The sequence below is a fragment of the Saccopteryx bilineata genome, chromosome 2 (assembly GCF_036850765.1).
Source record: "Saccopteryx bilineata isolate mSacBil1 chromosome 2, mSacBil1_pri_phased_curated, whole genome shotgun sequence".
Classification (NCBI taxonomy): Eukaryota; Metazoa; Chordata; class Mammalia; order Chiroptera; family Emballonuridae; genus Saccopteryx; species Saccopteryx bilineata.
The window spans coordinates 247,896,738-247,916,486 of record NC_089491.1 but is presented as its reverse complement, the minus strand read 5'-3'; the positions used below and the strand labels follow the sequence as shown (position 1 = coordinate 247,916,486).

The following is a 19,749-nucleotide window of genomic DNA, read 5'->3' as shown; positions in this document are numbered from 1 at the left end:
AAATAAATAAATAAAATATTTAAAAGAAAAAGAATGATTTATTTTTTAAAAATGAGCTCAAGCTTCCATACACAAATAGCCGGTTAAAAAAAAAATCCCGCCCTGGCCGGTTGGCTCAGCGGTAGAGCGTCGGCCTAGCGTGCGGAGGACCCGGGTTCGATTCCCGGCCAGGGCACACAGGAGAAGTGCCCATTTGCTTCTCCACCCCTCCGCCGCGCCTTCCTCTCTGTCTCTCGCTTCCCCTCCCACAGCCAAGGCTCCATTGGAGCAAAGATGGCCCGGGCGCTGGGGATGGCTCCTTGGCCTCTGCCCCAGGCGCTAGAGTGGCTCTGGTCGCAACATGGCGACGCCCAGGATGGGCAGAGCATCGCCCCCTGGTGGGCAGAGCATCGCCCCTGGTGGGCGTGCCGGGTGGATCCCGGTCGGGCGCATGCGGGAGTCTGTCTGACTGTCTCTCCCTGTTTCCAGCTTCAGAAAAATGGAAAAGAAAAAAAAAAAAAAAAAATTAAGGAAAGACTAAAGTCCAAATAGAAAAATGGGTAAAAAACATATAAACAGACAATTCACACAAAAAAATATGAAAATAGTCCTTAAACATATGAAAAGGTGCTTAACCACACTGATGAAGAAATGTAAACTAAACTACATTGAGAGGCTTCCGGTTCTGGCCAGGATGAAGTTAGCTCATTACAGCCTCTCTGGCTGATTGCAACTAAGAACTCTGGGAAAAATATAAAAAAGCAATTACCTGAAACCCCTGAAATGTGAACAATAGCAGACGGATTCCGGTGGCAAGCAAAAACGTGGAGAAGTGATCTGTACTGGGAGAATTTCCTGTTTTTATTTTTATGTCTTGGGGTATTGCCCTGAGGAGAGTTCCAGGTTGCATAGCCACAGGGCAGCAGTGGCTAAAGCTTAGATAGAAACCCTTAAGTGATGTACAGAGTAAAGTCTAAAGAAGTGAGTAGAAATCCCTGATGGTTTGTTTTTCTCTCCCCTCTCCGTGCAGTCCCTCACACAGGTCCTAGACAGGGAGCTGTGTGGAAGAAGTGACTCTGTGGGAAAGCCCCGTGTCTCTGGCCAGAGTAAGCAAGGGAAGGGGACACTGCGGGATGAAGTATGTGTGTGTGGTGGTGGGGGTGGGGGAAGAGAACCGCAGAGAGGAGAGAGATATAGAAAAAAGTTTCCTTAATTCTGTTGAATGAACCCACAAAAGTCCCAGGCTCATTCCTGCATAGGCCTGGGACAAACACAAAGCAGCAACAGCTTTAGGAAGTATACTAAAATTTAAATCACCACCCAAGTCTCAGACTGACCCGCAAGAGGTTGACGTGGGGGACAGACCCAAAGCAGCATCTTTGCTGCTTTGAAAATTGAAATGAGATTAAAACCATCACCCACACCCATGGAGGGCGAGACAGAACTTGTGATGCAAAGCTAACTGGGTTAACTGCCTGCTAACACAATACTCAACATTCTCCAAAGGACCCAACATCATACTCAGTCCAGGATGTCTAGGATACAACACAAAATTATTCAATGTTCCAAGAATCAGAAAATGACACCAATTCTCAAGGGAAAAAAAGCAACTTACAGATGCCAATCTCAAGATGATTCAGATGCTGGAAATATCAGATAAGGATTTTAAAACAGCTTTTATGATTACACTCTATAAAGCAAAGGTAAATACTGAACTGAATAGAAAGAAAGTTTCCAGCAGAGATGTAAGATTTACTTTTTTAAGGGAAATTTCCAAACCGAATCATACAATATCTGAAACCAAAAAGCTTGATAATGGTAAAGGAGATAATAAAGCAAAGAGTCAATGAAACATGAAGACTGATCAACAGAAATTATCCAATATAAGATCAAAAAGAAAAGAAAAAGATTACAACAAATGATTAGAGCATCAGAGACTTGTGCAATAATAGTGAAAGGCATAACATTCAGATTATTGAGTCTGAGAAGAAAAAGAGATCAGAATACAAAAATTAATTAAATAATGCCTGAATTTTCAAAAATTTGGAAAAAAAATAAATTAGAGATTAAAGAACCCAAACGACCCGGGGCTGAGGATGGCTCTGTAGAGTCTCATCTCAGGTGCTAAAAATAGCTCGGTTGCAAGCATGGCCCCAGATGGGAATAGCATTGGTCCCCAACAGGTGTTCCTGGGTGGATCCTGGTTGGGATGCATGTGGGAGTCTATTTCTCTATCTCCCCTCCTCTCACTTGGAAAAGAAGGAAAAAACTAAAAAGAACTCAAATGAATCATAAGCAGGATAAAGCCATATTCACACACATAATTAAATTGCTGAAATTAATCTTTAAAAGCTTGACAGTAATAACACATTAAACATAAGAAAATAATAATCTGAATGAGTGTGAATTTCTCATCAGAAACTATAGAAGCCAGAAGACAGTAAGTAGAATACCTTTAAAGTACTGAAAGAAAAGAACTTTGTATCCAGCAATTAATCCTTTGGGAATGAAGGCAAAAATAAAGATATTTGCAGATCAAGAAAAAAATAGGAGAACTTATTGCCAGCAGATGTGCTCCAAAAGAAATACTAAAGGAGGTCCTACAGCTCAAAAGAAATGATAATCAGAGAGAAATGTGGAGCATCAAGAAAGCAGAGCAAGAGAAATGGTAAATATCTGGGAAAACGTAAAACACAAGTTTTCACCTCTTAAGTGAACATGTGTACTGTTAAAATTATAACACTGTCTGGTGGGTGTTTCAATATAACAGCTATAAATAACATTTAGGCAGAAAAGTGAAGGAATCCATATGATTATAAGGCTTCTTGAAATGAAAAACAAAATTAACCCTAAGAATACTGTCAAAGGTTAAGTATGTATACTGTAATCCCTAGAGCAAATGTTAAAAACATAATATGTAATAGAAAGAGTTAGAGCCACAAGGCTAATAGAGAAAATTTAACAGAGTATTTGAAAATATCCAAATAATCAAAAAAAGAAAAAGAAAAAAGAAAAAAGACAGAAAAGGGGCATAGAATAACAAAAAATCAGAGAAAACAAAATGGTAAACCAAAATAGAACCATATCAATGATTACAATAAATGCAAATGCTCTCAGCATGTTAATTGTAAGACCCAACAATTACAAGCTACTGGAAAAAATCACCCAACTATAAGTTATCTAGAAGAAACTCATTTTAATTTAAAAACAGATAAAAGTAAAATGATGAAAGCGATATACAAACAAAAAAGAAAGTTGGAGTGGATATATCAATATCAGACAAAGTAGACCTCAATAAGAATTATTATCATAAATAAGAAGGATATATAAAAATATAAGGCGTCAATTTATCAAGAAGACATAAAAGTCCTCAATATGTATTCCATCTAACAACAAAACTTCAAAATACATGAAGGAAATACTGATGTAACTGAAAGCAAAAATAAACAAATATGTAATTATAGCTGGAGATGTAAATTACCCCTTAGTAATCAATTGAGCAAGTGACCAGAAAGTCATATGAGAGCCCTATCTACCTACTTGACCTGGGTGACATTAAGAAAACACTCTACCCAACAGAAAAACATTCTGCTCAATGCACATGAAACATTCATCAACATAGGCCATATCCTGGGTTGTAAAACAAACCTTTAAAAATGAAGAAGAACTGAAGAAGCATATAAAATAGATTCTCTAGCTTATGGAGATCAGTACCAGAAAGATTTAGAGAAAAATTGATAGCATTAAATATCTAGAAAAGAAGGGTCTCAAAAAATGACCTAATTTCCATCTTAATTAATAAACTTGAGGAGGAGCAATATAAGCCAAAGGAAGGAAATAAGGTTAGAGCAGAAATGAGAGAGAAATCAGTAAAACAGTCGAGAAAAATCAACAAAATCAGAGATTGGTTCTTTAAAATGATCAATGAAATTGATAAATCTAGCTAGAGTTCCAACCAAAAAAAGAGAGAAGAAACTATAATTATGAAATAATGAAAGAAGGGTTATCACTACAGATACCATGAACACTAAAAGGATGATGAGATACTCTAAACAACTCAATGCATATGAACTCAACACCTTAGATGACATGGAATTGAAGACCAGAGACTATAAGAATGGCTAAAAGAAAGAAGAAAAAAAACTGACAAAACCAAGTGCTGACTGGACTGTGGAGCGATGGGAATTCTCATACATTGTTGGTGAGAATGCAAAATGCATTCTGAAAAAGAGGTGGGCAATTTCTTATAAAGTGAAATATATATATATATATCTTATAAAGTGAAATATATATGTATCATATCGCCCTATATATTTATTCTACCCCTATATATCTATTCTAGAGAAGTGAAAACTTACAAGCAAACAAAAGCCTATACATGAATGCTTATAGCAGTTTTACTGTATTCATATTACCCCAAATAGGAAATAACCCAAATGACATCCATGAATGAATGGAACACTCTTGAGCAATAAAAAGGGAAAAATTATTGATAAATGCAACAATGTGATGAATCTCCAGTTGTTAAAATTCACTGTAAGTCTACTTTACAATAATCATAACATATTAATTATAGATATTCATGAATTCATACTGATGCAAAGACAGGAGAGTAGACCAATCTCCCACAAAGAACTCCAAATAATGAATGTGGACGTTCCACCCTCAAGGAGGTGGAGCAGAACACCCGCCCCTGGTGAGTGGCTACACAAAGTGACTTCCTTCCCAAGAGGACATTCTGGAAAGGGGGAAAAACAGCAACTTTACAGTGGTGAAACCTGACAGCCATTAACTCAGCCAGGGGACTAAGATCAACATCAGAGTGATGTCATGTTGACAGCAGATACCAGTGATATGACATGATGAGATGGCACTTATCTTGGAGGTCTGGCTCCCAGTAACCGACAACCCCTGTCTAATCATGAGAAGAACACATGACAAATCCCAGCTGAGGGACAAGCTACAAAAGACCTGAGCAGTACTCCTCAAAATGGTCAATGCCATAAAAACAGGGAAGGTCTAAGAAACTGTGACAGTCCATAGGAGAATAAAGAGACACGATGACCAAACACACTGTGGTGTCCTGGATGGGATTCTGGATCAGAAAAAGGACAATAGGTAAAAACTCAAGAAACCTGAATAAAGTATGGACCTGAGTCAATAACAATGTATCCATGTTGTATCATTACCATTACCATGACAATTATTCCATGTTAAAGTAAGATGCTAATAGTAAAAGGGAACAGAACTCAGGCATGCGTCTGTGTACAAATTAACACTTTGCTCTCTTGGCCATTTTCTGGGGGGCTTTTTTCAAATAAAATATACATATATTGTGCAATATTTTTGTGCTATTTTTTTCTCATGCTATAGGTAACAGCATTTAATTTACCACTAATGTATTATGAAAACTCAGTTTCCTGCTTAGATTCTTTCAGATTTAGGGCCATTTCTAATTCTACTCAAAATGACTTTAAACAGATTTAATGTCAATTTTTAAGTGCTTCTCCCATTTAAAATAATTTACCATCCTATTTTTTGTCCTAATATAAATAGAGTTAAATTCATCAGTGGTGTGTTCAATTCAAGATAGTCAGTATTCAGTTAAGCAAATTAGTGGGTGGCCCTTTACCATCATCATTACTTCTAGAGGTAGAGTAGCATGCCAGGGAGAGGAAGAACACTGATCTAATAACAGTACTCTTCACCAGCCCAACCTACTCATTCTCTCCTTGAAGTAGCACAACCATTCTAGCAGGAAAATTATGAATTGGTTGATCCTTTAGGCCGGCAGAAACAGAGGCCCACACCCTCTGCACCCCCCAGGCCACAAATGAAACCTGAAAGACATTCTCTGCACAGGTGGGTCCTGAGTGAGTTCTCACTGCCCTCCCATCTTCCTGATCAGGGCAGGCCATGGCCAAGCCCAGACTCCAGAAAGGGCCCCTGCATTCAGCCATGATGGCCTTGGCCAGCGACCTCATTCTCCCAGCTGGGCCCTCAAAGCTGCATCACAGTTGCAGCGGCCTGCAGTCCAGGCCAAGACATTGGGAAACCTCACACCAGGAAATGGAGGTCTAACCACAGCACTCCCCACCATCTTTGAGATGCAGGGAGAACCAGGGGAGTCATCAGGTGCACATATGACACAGCTGTGACTTAGGACAACTCTTCACGTCTCAGTCACTAAGACTCTTGAGGGTCAGTGTCCTGTCCACCACATTGGCTCACTGCCCAAGATGGGGGTAGGGCAGCCCAAAGAGTGACACCTGGGCCCCCAAGGGGTGGTCCTACCATAAATCAAGCCCCCTGCAGAGGCCAGACCTGCCCATGAAGGCGACAGAAAAGCTGTGTCGGCAGGGGGGAAAAAAAGCCATGAGGCAGGGGAAGGAACAGCCTTCTGGTTAGTAAGATCCGATCCCCTTACCTGCAGCTTTCAGTCATATAAAGAACTGGACACACTCCCAGCCAAGGAAACACCACACAGAAGGACCTAGGCAGGTGGGCAGGCCAGCCACAGCCCCCGCCCACCCGAGCTTGGAGGCAGGTTTGCCCAGGATAACTCAAACTTCACAAAGAAACCATTTCTGGAATGGGGCTCTGCTGGTGAGTTGAAGTCAAAGGCGCACTTCATAGCTCCTTTCCAAACCCCATGCATTGTCAGGGCCCTTGCCCCTTTGAAGCCTTGGTGAGTGATTGAAGCGTCTACTTTCTGAGGGGCAGATAGCACGGGCCGGTAATCTGACTCTAAGCCCCGGGATAAAGGTAGTTTGTTTCCTCTCAGCCCGTCTGTCAACACCTCCTCAGTAATTAGCCCTAATTATTACCAAGGGCCAGCCTCCCATTCGGTTATTAAATCAGAAATAGTATCATGGCTGGGCATCTGTCAACACCCGGCTGGCGACCTTGGATTCATTGAATCTTCTGTCAGTATCCATGGCTTCAAAGATGCAGATCCTGGGGAGGGTTCCGGGATGCAGCCTGGCCAACCCTGCCCCAGCAAGAGGGAGGGAGGGAGGGAGGGCGAGAGCCTGGTGCCACAAGCAGCCCAGCCCTGCACATCTCAGTGGGTAGGTGGGAGCCTAGGACAGTCCCTCCACACCCGCGTCCCCCACAGCAGCAAGTGCACACACAACCACAGCCATTCCCAACTTCCCAGGTGACTGATATAACTCTGTGTGTGGGTGTGTGTGCGCGTGCGCGTGTGTACACGCGCGGGGGATGGGGGGCAGACACACCCCCAACAGCCCTTTCCAAGGATCTAAGGCTGGTCCCTAACCTGCCTGCCTTCGGCACATTTGTCTCCAAGGAGCAGCAGGCAGTGGCCTTGGCCTTGGCCTTGACTGATGGGGCTGGGCCTAAGACTGGGCAAGGCCTTGTTCAGTGAGTGCATGGGGAAAACACCCGAATCCGGCTGCCAGGGGCCCCCTTGGAGCCTGCATACAGGCTTGGGCACCCCGACAGGTAGGGCATCTTCCTATGAGCTGGTGAGTTCTCAAAGCAGAGCTCAGGGGAAAGCCATTGACACAGGTTTCTGTGGTGGAGCTGAGTGTCACACTCCCGGAGGTCCTGAGGTTAAGATGCCATCCACCTCTGTCCTTGGCATGAAGCCTCTCCTTCCATCCAAGAAAAACAAGCTGCTTGCTCCATAACTCACAGACCTTCTGCTCTTGCAAAGCTGAGCCATCCCTGCCAGCATAGTAAATTGCCTCAAGCAGGAGCAGGCACTGACCTCACCTCCCTGGGGCAGTGTCCCTGGCCCCTTGGGGCTGGCTGCCAGTGACTCCTGATTCCTGTGGAGACCTAGGGAGGCTTCTGGCCTGCAGTGAGTTAGGCTTTGCCCCAGTGTCTGGATACTTGCCCCACCAGGTCTGTCGTCAACCCTTTCCCAACGAGCCCCCGTGTTTGGGGGAGAGGGTAACAGAGGCCAAGTTATAGCTGAGTCTCCCAGATTAGGGTCCTCTGCTGGAGTCAAGGCCTATGCAGTGTGGCTTGTGCTCAGGCAGGGGTGAGCCCATCAGCCCACCTCAACCTGTTCTCCCCTGCCACGCCATGGCCACCAGGGCCAGGCAAGGCTGGGGCAGCAGAAGTGAGTCTTCAGGAGAAAAAGGCATGGCAATGTCTTATAGCCTCAAGGTTGGAGGTATGAATGACCAGTCTGCCCACAGCCAGCAAGAGCCTCCCACAGCTATGGGTGCTGAGGCCAAAAGTCCCAGACTTCTCCTCAGGACTGGGCTGAAAGGCAGGAAATGCCAGGGTGAGGGGCCACCAGGCTGCAGGGGCAGGCAGGATGGGTGGGCAGGGCCTCTCCATGAACAGGCATCTCAAACTGCAGCTGAGGACATCCGTTACCCCCAGGAGCAGGTCCAAGGAGCCCACGAGATGGCAGGAAGGAAGCCCAATCAAGAGGCATTTTCTGCCAGCCTGCCCCCAAGCACTTACCGGCAGGAGTGGGAACCTGGCCAGCAGTGGGCCACCAGCCTTTTTGTCCCTGGTGATCACATGGAAAAGCATGTTGTTTTACAAGAAGTGTGATCATCCCTGTGTGCCAGTGCCAGCTTCTGGGGCCCATGTCTGCCAGCAGGTCTGTTCCGCAGTGGCTAGCTGCCCAGTGCTGATGAGAGCGCCCGACAACACTCACCTAGGGCATGGAATGGGGGCTGTTTCCCGCAGGCAGCTTCTGGGACTTAGTCCCACTTGGACAGGGGGTCCTTAACTATGGTATGGCAGTATGGTGATGTACTTTCTGACAGGGACCCACATGTTTGCTCCTGTGGCAGAGGCCATCTTGAATGGGGGAGTTCCCCCAGTGATCTGTCATCTATCAGACATGCAAATAATGTGCCTACAGATGCACTGCATGTTCACAATGGGCTGTAGGTCTGTGTACATACATGTGTCTAGGGGCACACACCTAACATGTACGTACTCATACTAATGGCTGCCAGCAGTGCTTGGTTGAGGTCCGAGGGAGAGAAGGGTCAGGGACAGTGATTACAGCCTGAGGGGCCTGCTGCTTTCCAGGCACATGAGAGGCAAAAGTGAGATTAGAAGTTCAGCAACTTGCTAGGAGTCAGGCGGACAATAAGGGGACCAGGAGGCTGAAGTGGGAATTGTGAGGCCTGCGCTTGGAGTGGGAAGGGTGCCCAGGAGCAGAACTGAACTGGCCCTTGGTCACCCTCCCAGCTGCCACCACCCCGAAGCCCCCATTTGTGTCCTGATTTTCAGGGAACACAGGGTCTCGGTGGTGGGAGGCTGTAGTGCCCCAGGGGACAGAAAATTGGATCATGTGCCCAACCAGCATGCCTCCTGGATCCCCCATCCTGCAGGCCCTCCCCACCTTCAGCCTTTAGAAAGCCCTGGCTATGGCACAAAAGTGCCATGGTGAAGAACAACTATGCTATATACACTTGGAACTGTGGGGAGCACAAGATACGGCATTCCCAGCAGCCAGCAGGTGTCCCCATGCTGACCACAGTGGAAAGCCCCCCAGAGACATCCCTCTCTAGCCTCTGATGATCCTGACAATGGGGACACAGAAGCACCTGGCAAGCGGATAAACACCCTTCATCCGTAGGTCCCAGCCCTGGCTGTGTGCCCCCATGGCCAGGTGAGAAGGTACTAAGGCCACCCTGCAGGGGCTCCTCCCAGGTCCACCCTTGATGCCCCATAACAGATTATCTCACCCATCTATAGGTGAGACCACTACTGCCCAAAGAGAAATAAAGTGAGCTCAAGACTCCTGCTGTTCCAGAGAATACGCTCAGCCCAGGAGTCTACCAACACAGAGTCCCCCAGGGTGAGGACTGACACCGCTGGAGCCAGGAGCCTGCATCCAGTCCATTGTGCCATCCTTTCCACTTCTGTGTGTGATACAATGTGTTTTAAAATCTAGCCAAGACAACTTGAAGTACATTGTGTAGGATGTTTCTCTACCAGATCAAGAAGACATACCATAAAGCTAGAGCATTAGTAGGGGCCAGAAAAAACCAGAGAGCCAGGTATGTATGACAGATGGCACCAGCACTGGAGGCTGGCCAGCATGGCATCCAGCGCTGGAGGCTGAGAGTCAGCTGCCCTTGGGAAAGGTGCAATGGGGTCCTCTATTGGCTAGGATAGGTCACATTGTGGAAAAAACAAGCCCCCAAAACCAGCAGCTTCACAATCCAACATTTATTTCCCATTCCCATTAAACACTCAGCACAGGTGGGTGGAGGAACCACTCTTCTTAGGCTCTGATGCTGACAGCAGACCCATCCGCACCAGGCCCTTCCAGATTCGTCAATGAAAAAGGCAAAGCATTAAGACTTGGGAATATAGTGTAGTCTCTGACCCTTAGGTAGGGAAATCTTTCTTAAGAAGTACAAGAGAGCTGCACACAGCACAACTTCCTGTTCCAGGGGCCTACGGGGCTCTGCACACGGCACTCACTGGAAGGGCTCTCATGACAGCACGGCCCAAAATTGCAAAAATAAAAAAATAAATTCATCTTGGGCAGTGTTATAGACTAAATTATATACCTGAAAATTCAGAATTCTAAACACCAGCACCTCAGAATGTGACTCTATTTGGAGATACAGCCTTTTAAAAAATAATTAAGGTTAAATTACGTCATAATAATGTGACTGGTGTCCTCATAGGAGATCAGGACACAGGCACAAGGGACAAGCATGTGAAGGTGGAGAAGACAGCCAATACAAGCTAGGAGGGAAGCCTCAGGAGAAACCATGCCTTTAGATACCTTGGTATCAGACTTGTAGCCTCCAGAACCATGAAAACATGTTTCTGTTTTTTAAGCCACGCAACCCTAGCAAAGACATACAAGTGTCTTTCCAGGGTATCGATGCAGTCCGCTACCCACTGCCTCAGTGGCTACACTCTGCAGAGTCCTGCTGAGTGGATGCCTGCTCTTTTCAAGGCTAAGCACCCCACCTACCAATACCCCACCCTGGAGGATTAACACTCTCATCTATCTAAACTCAGGTGGCTTCTCTGGCCATGGTAACAGTAATGGAAGGAGAATGACACAAATCATTTGTGGTTCGCTTTGGTCTTTCCCCTCCCTCTTTGGCCATAGAAAAACACATCCAGTGGGGCTCCTGTTGGCATGGGTCCCTAAGGGACTATACAGGGCAGAGGGTGACCCAATGATCTGTGACAGACAGGTGGCTGAGATGCTGGGAGTTTGTTACTGCAGCACAATCTAGCACATCTTGACTGATGCAACGGGTAACAGTTCTATTCACCTCCCTCCTTACTGCTGGGCCTTTGGGCTGTTTCCAGTTCTGCTGTGGTGAGGCTTTTTCAGCAGTCACTAGGGCTCAGGCCATGGCAAGCTCACTCAACGCTGCCACAGCTAGCTCACTCAACACTCCCACGCCCTGTGCAAATAAGACTATCCTAACAGCTCAAAGGGAACCATCAGCTTCCAAGTGGAAGAGGCAAGGTGTAACCAAGCTCAAGTACATGCTCTGAAGCCCCACACAAAGGAACAAGCAAGACCAACGCATGCAAGCAAGTGGTCAGCATCTGCGTGCCTAGAGGTGCCATGTGGGCAAATCGCAGTATTTGATACTCCAACCAACAGCATGAAAGTCTGTCTCTCCATGCCATCAGCAATCTTGAAATTTTTAAAGTAAGTCCTGGAATCGCAAATTGGAAAAAAATTTACCTTGCACTACTTTAAAGATTTTTTTTCAAACATTAAAATATTAATTCATCTTGAGTACAGGCTGGTATGAAGAGGGAGGAAGGTATCTAGTTTTACTATTTTCCAGTTGGTTAACCAGTTATTCCAACTCCTTTTACCGAATAATCCATTTTATGCCCACTAACTTGGAACACTTCTAGTCTGAACTAAATTCCTTATTAGGTTTTATTCCAAAGTTCTCTGTTCTCCTCTGTTCATTCATCCATACCAGTTTCCAAGCACTTTCACTACTGTAGCTTTATAAAATGTTCAGTACTTCATAGGACTTTTACCTTAATACTTCTGGTATTAGAATTTTTCTTGGAGACAGGTGCTTAAAAAATCCTCCCATAGAGCCCACTCCACCATGTTCTATCTTTAGAAAATAAAATCTGTAGGTATTTCTAAGGAAAGTGAGGGACAGACATGATGATATAGAAGGCAGGCCCAAGCACCTCAGCCCGTCCCTGAGCATGCTTGCAAACCCTGCCAGACCGTGTAGCTTCCAGGAGCATCCTCCTTGAGGTCACTGCCTGCTTGTGGAGAGCCAGGAGTGGTGAATTCCTAAAGGGCCCTCCTCCCATCAAACATGACAGGGCCTCCTCTCCTGGCCCTCTGTACTGCTGCTCTCCCCCCAAGTGGGGAGCAGCTAGGTCACTGCATTGGCCCAAAGGCAGGGCACAGCACCAGAGAAAGCTGTCACTTTGTGACACCATACACATTGCCTGTGGGGCAGGCTGGCCAGAGCCCTCCTGTCCTCTCCTGATGCCACCCAGGAATAAGCAACTTGGCCATCGAGGCCCTGCCCTCTTCTGATTTAGTGAGGACAGCCCAACTCCAATGAGACCCATTCTCCAAATTAAAAAAGCAGGTTATCTGGCCTCTCCCCAAACCCCCTTGGGACTACCTTGGCAGAGCTGGCCCTAAAGAGGTGTCAGACTATAACCCAAGCCCACAGGAGCTGCCTGGGGCCTGGGGGAGGAAAAGCTCCAATGGGACAGGGAGTCAGAAGGAAAAATGTCAATCTTGAGCTGAAGGAATTCACTCCAGGCCCACTAAACGGAGACAGAAAAGGCAGCCTGTGCAGGGGCCAGCAACATGGTAGGGGTGTCAACTGGGCCATCTGTCCAGAAAGCAGCTCTAGGTTCTACTGCCAGAGCTGTCTTGCCAGCTCAAATGAGGGCCCTTCTGATTATCACCAACCATACCAGATCCTCAGGCAGCCCAGGCCACAGCTGACTGGGGGAAGCCGGAGTAGTCAGGCTTGTGCCTGCAAAAGAAGGGCTGGGCCCTGAGCAACAGCATGGAGGGGCAGTAGCGCTACCCCACACAGAAGCACTGTGGCTGGCTACACCATTCAGGGAGTTTCTACATTTGATCGGAGCCAACTGCACATGACTTGTCAGCTTGTATGTTTTGCTTTTAGGGTTATATTAGGCTTCCTACCCATTTTCAAGATTTGCAACTGCTTTACTTAGAAAGTACTCATGTGCCTGAGCAGGCGGTGGCACAGTGGATAGAGCGTCGGACTGGGATGATGAGGAGCCAGGTTCGAGACCCCAAGGTTGCCAGCTTGAGCACAGGCTCATCTGGTTTGAACAAAGTTCACCCAAGGTCTCTGGCTCGAGTAAGGGGTCACTCGGTCTGCTGCAGCCCCACGGTCAAGGCACATATGAGAAAACAATCAATGAACAACTAAGGTGTTGCAACAAAAAACTGATGATTGATGCTTCTCATCTCTCTCCGTTCCTGTCTGTCTGTCTGTCTCTATCTGTCTGTCTCTATCTATCCCTCTCTCTGACTCTCTCTCTGTCACTGTAAAGAAAAAAAAAAAGGTACCCATGCCTTGAAGTAACACACATAAAACCATCTGAACCCAGGGCCTTTTTAAGTGACGGTTTCTAAATAAAATAATCCCAACAATATACTTTTTTTTAATCAGATGTTCCCTATTACAGTCACCCCTAAAATAACATTTTTGCTGCAGTTCTCACCTCCACTTATTTCTTCTTCCTACTTTCCAGGAAGGCATTCTTTTGTTTACACAATTATAAAACTGAAAGGGGCTTGAAATTCTTGCCTAACCACTCCTCTGAGTAGGTGCACTATACCAATCCTATGTTAAGTTTGGCTTAAGTGAGAGCTTCCTGGTTTAGCTCTCATTAGAAAACCCATCCTCATGCAGAACAGGTCTTTCTTCATTCCAATCCTCTGGCCCCCTGGGGCCTCACAACTCAGGTCTGCTGCCTGCTCCTCACTTTACCTCCACTCTTAGAAGTCAGTTCTCAAGGCCACACTCCACCTGTCAAGCCAACTCCTCAACCAGGCCGTCCTAACCTCAAAGCTCTCTGTTCCTCACAGAATGGTCACAGTGTTTCTGTCAATGGAAAAAAGACTGCTTATCAGCAGCCACCACACCACACTCAGCCATGAATCCCACATACATTTAACGAGCACCAACTATGTGCGAGGGACACAAGCTAAAATGAAGCCCTTGCTGAGAGGCTCAGTCAACCCAGGGATACAAGTCACACAGTGTTGGGGTTTCAGTGCTGAATCAGCAATGTGCAAAAGTGGGCAATGAGACAGGGACAGCTAAAGAGCAGAAAGTGGGAGGGCTGTAGGAGCAAAGGCACTGAGACAGAAAATTTCAAGAAAACCAGATGACTAGAATGTTAACATACAGGAGAAAATGCATGGAGTGGAGTTGAGACAGAAAGGTAGCTTGCATCCCACCTTCCTGTATCTGAGCCTTTCCTACTGGCCATGACAGCTGATCAACCCATAGAAAAGCATCTTTCTCTACCAAGATACCATCCTACTCACATTTGACAATGAAAGTGGCCACTTCCTCCATGCAACCTTCCCTAAATCCAGCCCAGATGACCAAGGTCACATGAAACAGAGATGGGAGAGGGGGCCCAAGCGAAGACCATCCAGTGACAAGATCCAAACAGGGCTGGCATGGCAGACCCAGTCCAGCTGCAGCCAGCACTGATGGAGGGGTGTGGGAGGGAGTGCGTGTGGGTAGGTAGGGTTTATAAAGATTATGCAAATTACCTACAGAACTCTGCCCAACTAGTGGGAACAAGCCTCCCACTAGCTGATGAGATCACACTCCCAGGGCAGGTGTGGGGTACTGCAGAGAGCCCCCTGCCCCAGCATCTGAGTCATCAGGGAAGACAGAGAATGAGAGAACAGGGCAGAAGCCAACATTCTGCTGTGGTGGGGGAAGGAGGACAACAAAGGGAGTTGTTTGTGCTCAGACAAGGCAGAATCCCAACAAATGCACCTCCTGCCAGCAACGGGGCAAGAAGACAGTGTAACATCCGGCAGCATGATGTCCACAGTCATCTGGCACTCTCACTTGTCCTGATGGGGGGCTCTGGGGCTCCTTGGCTATGCAGGCCACTTCATCACAAGGGTCACTGCTGCATGTGCCTGGGCCCTTTCACAATCCAGGGTTGCTGGGTGAAGAGGAGAAAACAGTGGTTCCCCTGGGGTCTCTGGGGCATCGACCACCCTCTGTGAGCCACCTAAAGATGCCTCCTGGACTCCCTCTGCCTCAGAAAGCTCCTCCTCTCTCTTCTGGGGTTCTGGACCTCCTGAATGAGCTGGGTCTAGTTTCTGGTCAGGGGGGTTAGGAGCTTCTGAAAGTACAGGGACAGGTTTGGGGGCCACCTCCCTTGGCTGGGAGGAGGCTGGCCCCACCAGACCAGGATTGGGGCTGCATTCAGAACTGGACAAAGCAGGGGGCTCAGTAGGCCCAGGGTTGCTCTCAGTAGGCCAGCTGCTGCTCAAGCAGAGTGTTTCTGAATGTAGAGTTGGAACTAGAAATAGCAGGGGAGGCCAGGGCGGCTGGGACAGGCCTTGGGGTAGCTTCCATGTTCAGTGCCAGGGTCTCTGAGAACCTAGCTAAATACTGCCTCTCCACAGGCAGCTGTGGGGCCACCGGTGGCTGGCTCAAGGCTGAGGGCAAGGGGAAGGGCATTGCAGCATGGTACTCAGCAAAATTGTTCAGGTCTTGAATAACCACCTCAAGATCCTGGAAAAGGAGCTCATAATCATCAGGTAGGGGTAGGTCCCCTCGAGGTAGGGGGCTGTCCATGCCCGAGCTTGGCCTGTCAGGTGCCTGAGGTTCTCGCAGATGCAGCTAAGGTGGTCCTGGTAGTGCTCGAAGCGGAAAGACATGTAATCACTCAGCTGGGACAAAAACTGATCCAGCATCCATGGGGAGCCATCAAAGGTGCCTGGGTCTGAGCCCAGCACCCAGTGGAAGTCCATGCTGAGAGGTCATGAACCAGGCATGCACATAGCAGGGGGATCCCTTTCTGTGGCCTCACCGCTCACTGTGCTCTTCTGCTCCATGGTCGTGCGCACGCAAACAGGGTCCCCACAGCAGGGCTGCTCAATCCAGGGATCCACTAGGGGAGCATATGCAGCCTCCGAAGAGGCCGAGTCGATCTCTTGCCAAGGTTGTGCGTTGGCATAACTGGCTGCAGCCTGGATGGGGTTGCGAGGACCCTGCTGCTGGCACCGGCCACGAGGCATGCTGGCAGTGAAGAGAGGCTGCTGCACCAATTACTAGAAAGAAGGGGAGAAGAGAGGAAGAGATGGCACAGGAGGGGATGGTGGTCAGACGTGACACTCAGGACACAACAGTACAGTGATGGGTTGGAAAGGGGCATGGCAAACCAGAGGCTTTCCGGGCTAGTGCTGAGGGTCAGGGGAGCTGACAGCTGCGGCCTCAGGAGAGCTGGGAAGAGCTGATGGGACTGTCAGATGCAGGTCACCACCCAAGGTAATCTGTCCAAAAACAAGGTGGGGAAGAGCAGAAACTAGGCCCAACCATCATCACCGGGCTGCAGAAAGAGGCAACAAACAGGCAAACCCTAGATAACCCACTAGGAGCTCATGAATGGAAGGAGGGCCTGGGAGGTCCAAGAAGGCACAAGCAAAGGCCACATGTGACATTTCAATGGCAAAGTGTAATGGCAGATGCTGTCAGTACCAGGAGAAGGAAAGGGGGCCAGATCGGAAACCCCTGGGCTTCCTTGAATAGCCTATCAGGGAATTTCAGGAGAACGACAGTAGCAACCTTTTACTGAGTGCTCTATCTACACCAAACACTGACCCTCTCATAAGGTTGGTACTATTATGGTCCCTGAGGCAGAGTGGTGAGTGAAGTCACTTGTCTGCAGCCACACACCAACCAGTAAGTGACGAAGGCAGCTGACCCTGGCTCTAGAGAGCAAACACTTAACCATTAATTTCACCACATCAATTATGAACAACACTTCACAGTCCCCTTAAAGGAGTCTTATAGCTGTCCCAAGGACTAATACTACACTAACTTATGATACAGATGGTGTTATAACATTTTAAATCACAGGATCTGGAGCATGGTAGATGCTACCTGTATGTGGGACAGAGTCCACGGCCTTGCTATTCCCTTTGTCTCTAGTCTTCCCCCTACATGCTTTCCAGATTCATCCCACACTCAAGATTACAGCCTACAGGCAACGCCCTCCCGACGCTGAACACCATCTCCCTGTACCACCTTCCCCATCAAAAGCCCAGGATCTGATCCCTCCAGTTTAATCCCACTTGCTGCATCTTCTCTCACCTCCCCAAAGTTACTCATGCAAAGAGACTGGAGTGCTGTGATAATCAACCCTGAGTAGCCCGAAGAGCCCTAAAGTAGGAAAGGAGGCTGTAACCATCAGCAGGCACAGTTCTTTTCCAGTACAAGGGAGCCCTTCCTTGGGGCTCTCACATTGCCCAGCCTAAAGATAGCCACCTGCTCCGTGTCTCTGCAAAGGGAGGTCCATTCATGGCCTCCACAGAACTCTTTGCTCTACCACTCAGTGCAATTTTTCCAACAACCTTTCCACTCATACTCCAGTGTTTCAACTCACACTTAGGAACACCACAGTCTGCACACACACCTTCATGCGCAGTTTCCTGTGTCCCCTCAACCCCCATCAGAGTGAGTTCCTCCAGGAAGGCACGGCTCTATTGGTCTTTCTGCCCAGAACCTTCAAGGACAGCCTGCAGCACTCAAAGTTGCCAGGGCCATCAACATCTACCTTTGACACCCAAGCACTACAGAACCTCTCAGACACAGCCCCTACAATGGGGGTGTATTCCACATGAAAGCCCTTCCCATCCTAATACAAGGAAAGAATATGCTAGGGCCTGCCAGCAGCAGTGGCCCAAGGAGCAGCACATGAATGCAGTACACTCCAAGTCCAGTCCAGTCCCTCACCAAGCTCTAAAAAGCAACAGCCACATCGCAGCTCCTACCACCAATCTAAGGTTAGGTGGCAGGCTGCCCACAGAGACCACATCCCATGCCCAGGAGCTAATGCACTACCCAGGTCTATGCCCTCTCTTTCTCCCAGTCTGGACCTTCTATCCCCACTCAGAACCCTAGCTGTCACCCTCCTTCGTTCCTCAACATTCCTTATGTGCCCTCTGCAACCCCAGGAAGAAGGTTCCTCTGTATCAAACAGACGACCTACACGGGCCTGAATCTTCCTAAGCTTGGCCCTCCCACGTCTATCAGTCTGTTAGTCTCTCTCGTTTCTCTCCCCACCCTGTCTGGCACTGAGGAATTTGGGCCCTTCTCCTGGACTGGACAGCGCTCTATCAAGTAACAGGTACTGCGGTTCACGCGCACTTGCCTCCTCAAAGTCAAAGCCAGCAATGTTCTCTGCTCCGAGGAGACCCCGGGGCCCCAGGAGTAAAATAACTTGTCCAAAGCCTCATAGCAAGTGCCTCCGATTCAGGGCAGAACTGAACCACCCCTCCCGCAACCGCCATGCAGGAAACCACGGGGGTTTGAGCTCACAAGCTCCACTGCAATAAGAAGCTGACCCACCTACGGCTACGCCAGGCGCCCACGAAAAGGGTCCACGAATCTGAAGTCAGAGACCTTGCTGACGCGTCTCCCTACGAGGGCGAGAGTCCAAGTGTCACCTAGAAAGTGGAAAACATGATCAGCCGCCGCGAGGAGGGGCGCTACTTCTGGGGACAGAGTCGGCGGGAACCACCCGAAAATGACTCCACGGAATCCCTCAGCCCAGGCGCGGACTGATCGGAAGGACAGCAGAGACCCAGTCCTAGGGATCCCAGCGCGTCTCCGCGAAAGGGAATTTGGGAAGGGACAGAGGGCAGGGTCCCCCCGCCGGGCGCCGGGGTTCTCGCCGCCCCACTGACCCTCGAACCGAAGACAGCGACAAGGAGCTAAGGATCCGACCGCGTTATGCAGCCACACCCCCTGCGTACAGACGGCCTCCCCACGCTGGCTTCTCAACGGGGCCGCGCCTGCGCCGTGCGCGGTGGGGCCCGCGGCCGCGCAGTCGTTTCCTGGTCCTGCCAGCGAGGCAGCGCGGCGCGAGGGGTGATGGGATCGCGCTCAGCCCCGCGACGCGCCAAGTGCCACGAGAGCACACGGGGCCGCATGCGCAGGCGCGGGGAGTGGGCGGAGCTACGCGGGGTTTGGTGCGCGGGCGGGGCCATGCAGGGATGTAGACTAAGTAGCTAGCGGGAGGGGCTGCGATGCCCATCTGGCTCCCACGGAGGTGTAGGCGCTGATGCCAACGCAACCCGGGGTTACTCCCTTGAATGTGCTGGGCACTGGGGGCTATGGGCATCAGGGAGGGTTTGGGTGTAGAGAGGCGGCAGCACCCTACTGGAGAGTCTCTCACCAACCAATGCCCCATGCTCAGAGGGCCGGTTCTGCATAACACCAATGCAGAGTGAGCGGGCCAGGCACTGCTGGCCCCAAGGAGCCTCCACCTGCCTGCTGGCAAGTGGGGCCTGTGGGTTTCTCATTGTTGGTGGGTTTGTGCTGCTCTACCCCAGCTGAGGCTGGACCCAGAAAGGACAATGAGGGCAGGCCGCCAAGGCCAAGCCTGCCGCCCAGAAGTGGCTTGTCCAGCCAGCACCCAGAGACATGGGGAAAGCCAGTAGAGGATGAGATTGGGGGCCTCACGTGTACGGCCCCATGCCTCCTCCCTGTGTCCTTAGTGGTGCCTAGACAAGAAGTGGGAGAAGGTGCCAGCCCCCAGCCCAAG

General features: G+C 48.8%; 2 protein-coding genes across 3 annotated transcripts in view; both read right to left on the bottom strand.

The window, feature by feature from the left end:
* Positions 1–18,928, bottom strand: part of GNB1L (G protein subunit beta 1 like) — a 65,633-nt gene extending 46,705 nt beyond the window's left edge. Inside the window, exons 1-2 of one of the 2 annotated variants that reach the window (XM_066259862.1) lie at positions 18,890–18,928; positions 18,552–18,649 (exon numbers count right to left, since the gene is read on the bottom strand). The gene's annotated coding sequence lies outside the window, so the exon portion shown is untranslated. Of the gene's footprint in view, positions 1–18,551; positions 18,689–18,889 lie in introns of those variants that run through there. The other variant, XM_066259863.1, reaches the window with a different exon arrangement.
* On the bottom strand, positions 14,019–18,691 carry RTL10 (retrotransposon Gag like 10). Its single transcript, XM_066259861.1, is given in 4 exon segments — positions 14,019–15,451; positions 15,453–15,757; positions 15,760–16,252; positions 18,552–18,691. Coding segments are annotated over 3 exon segments (1,149 nt in total). The 5' UTR covers positions 16,220–16,252; positions 18,552–18,691; the 3' UTR covers positions 14,019–15,067.
* Positions 18,929–19,749: the final 821 nt, after the last annotated feature.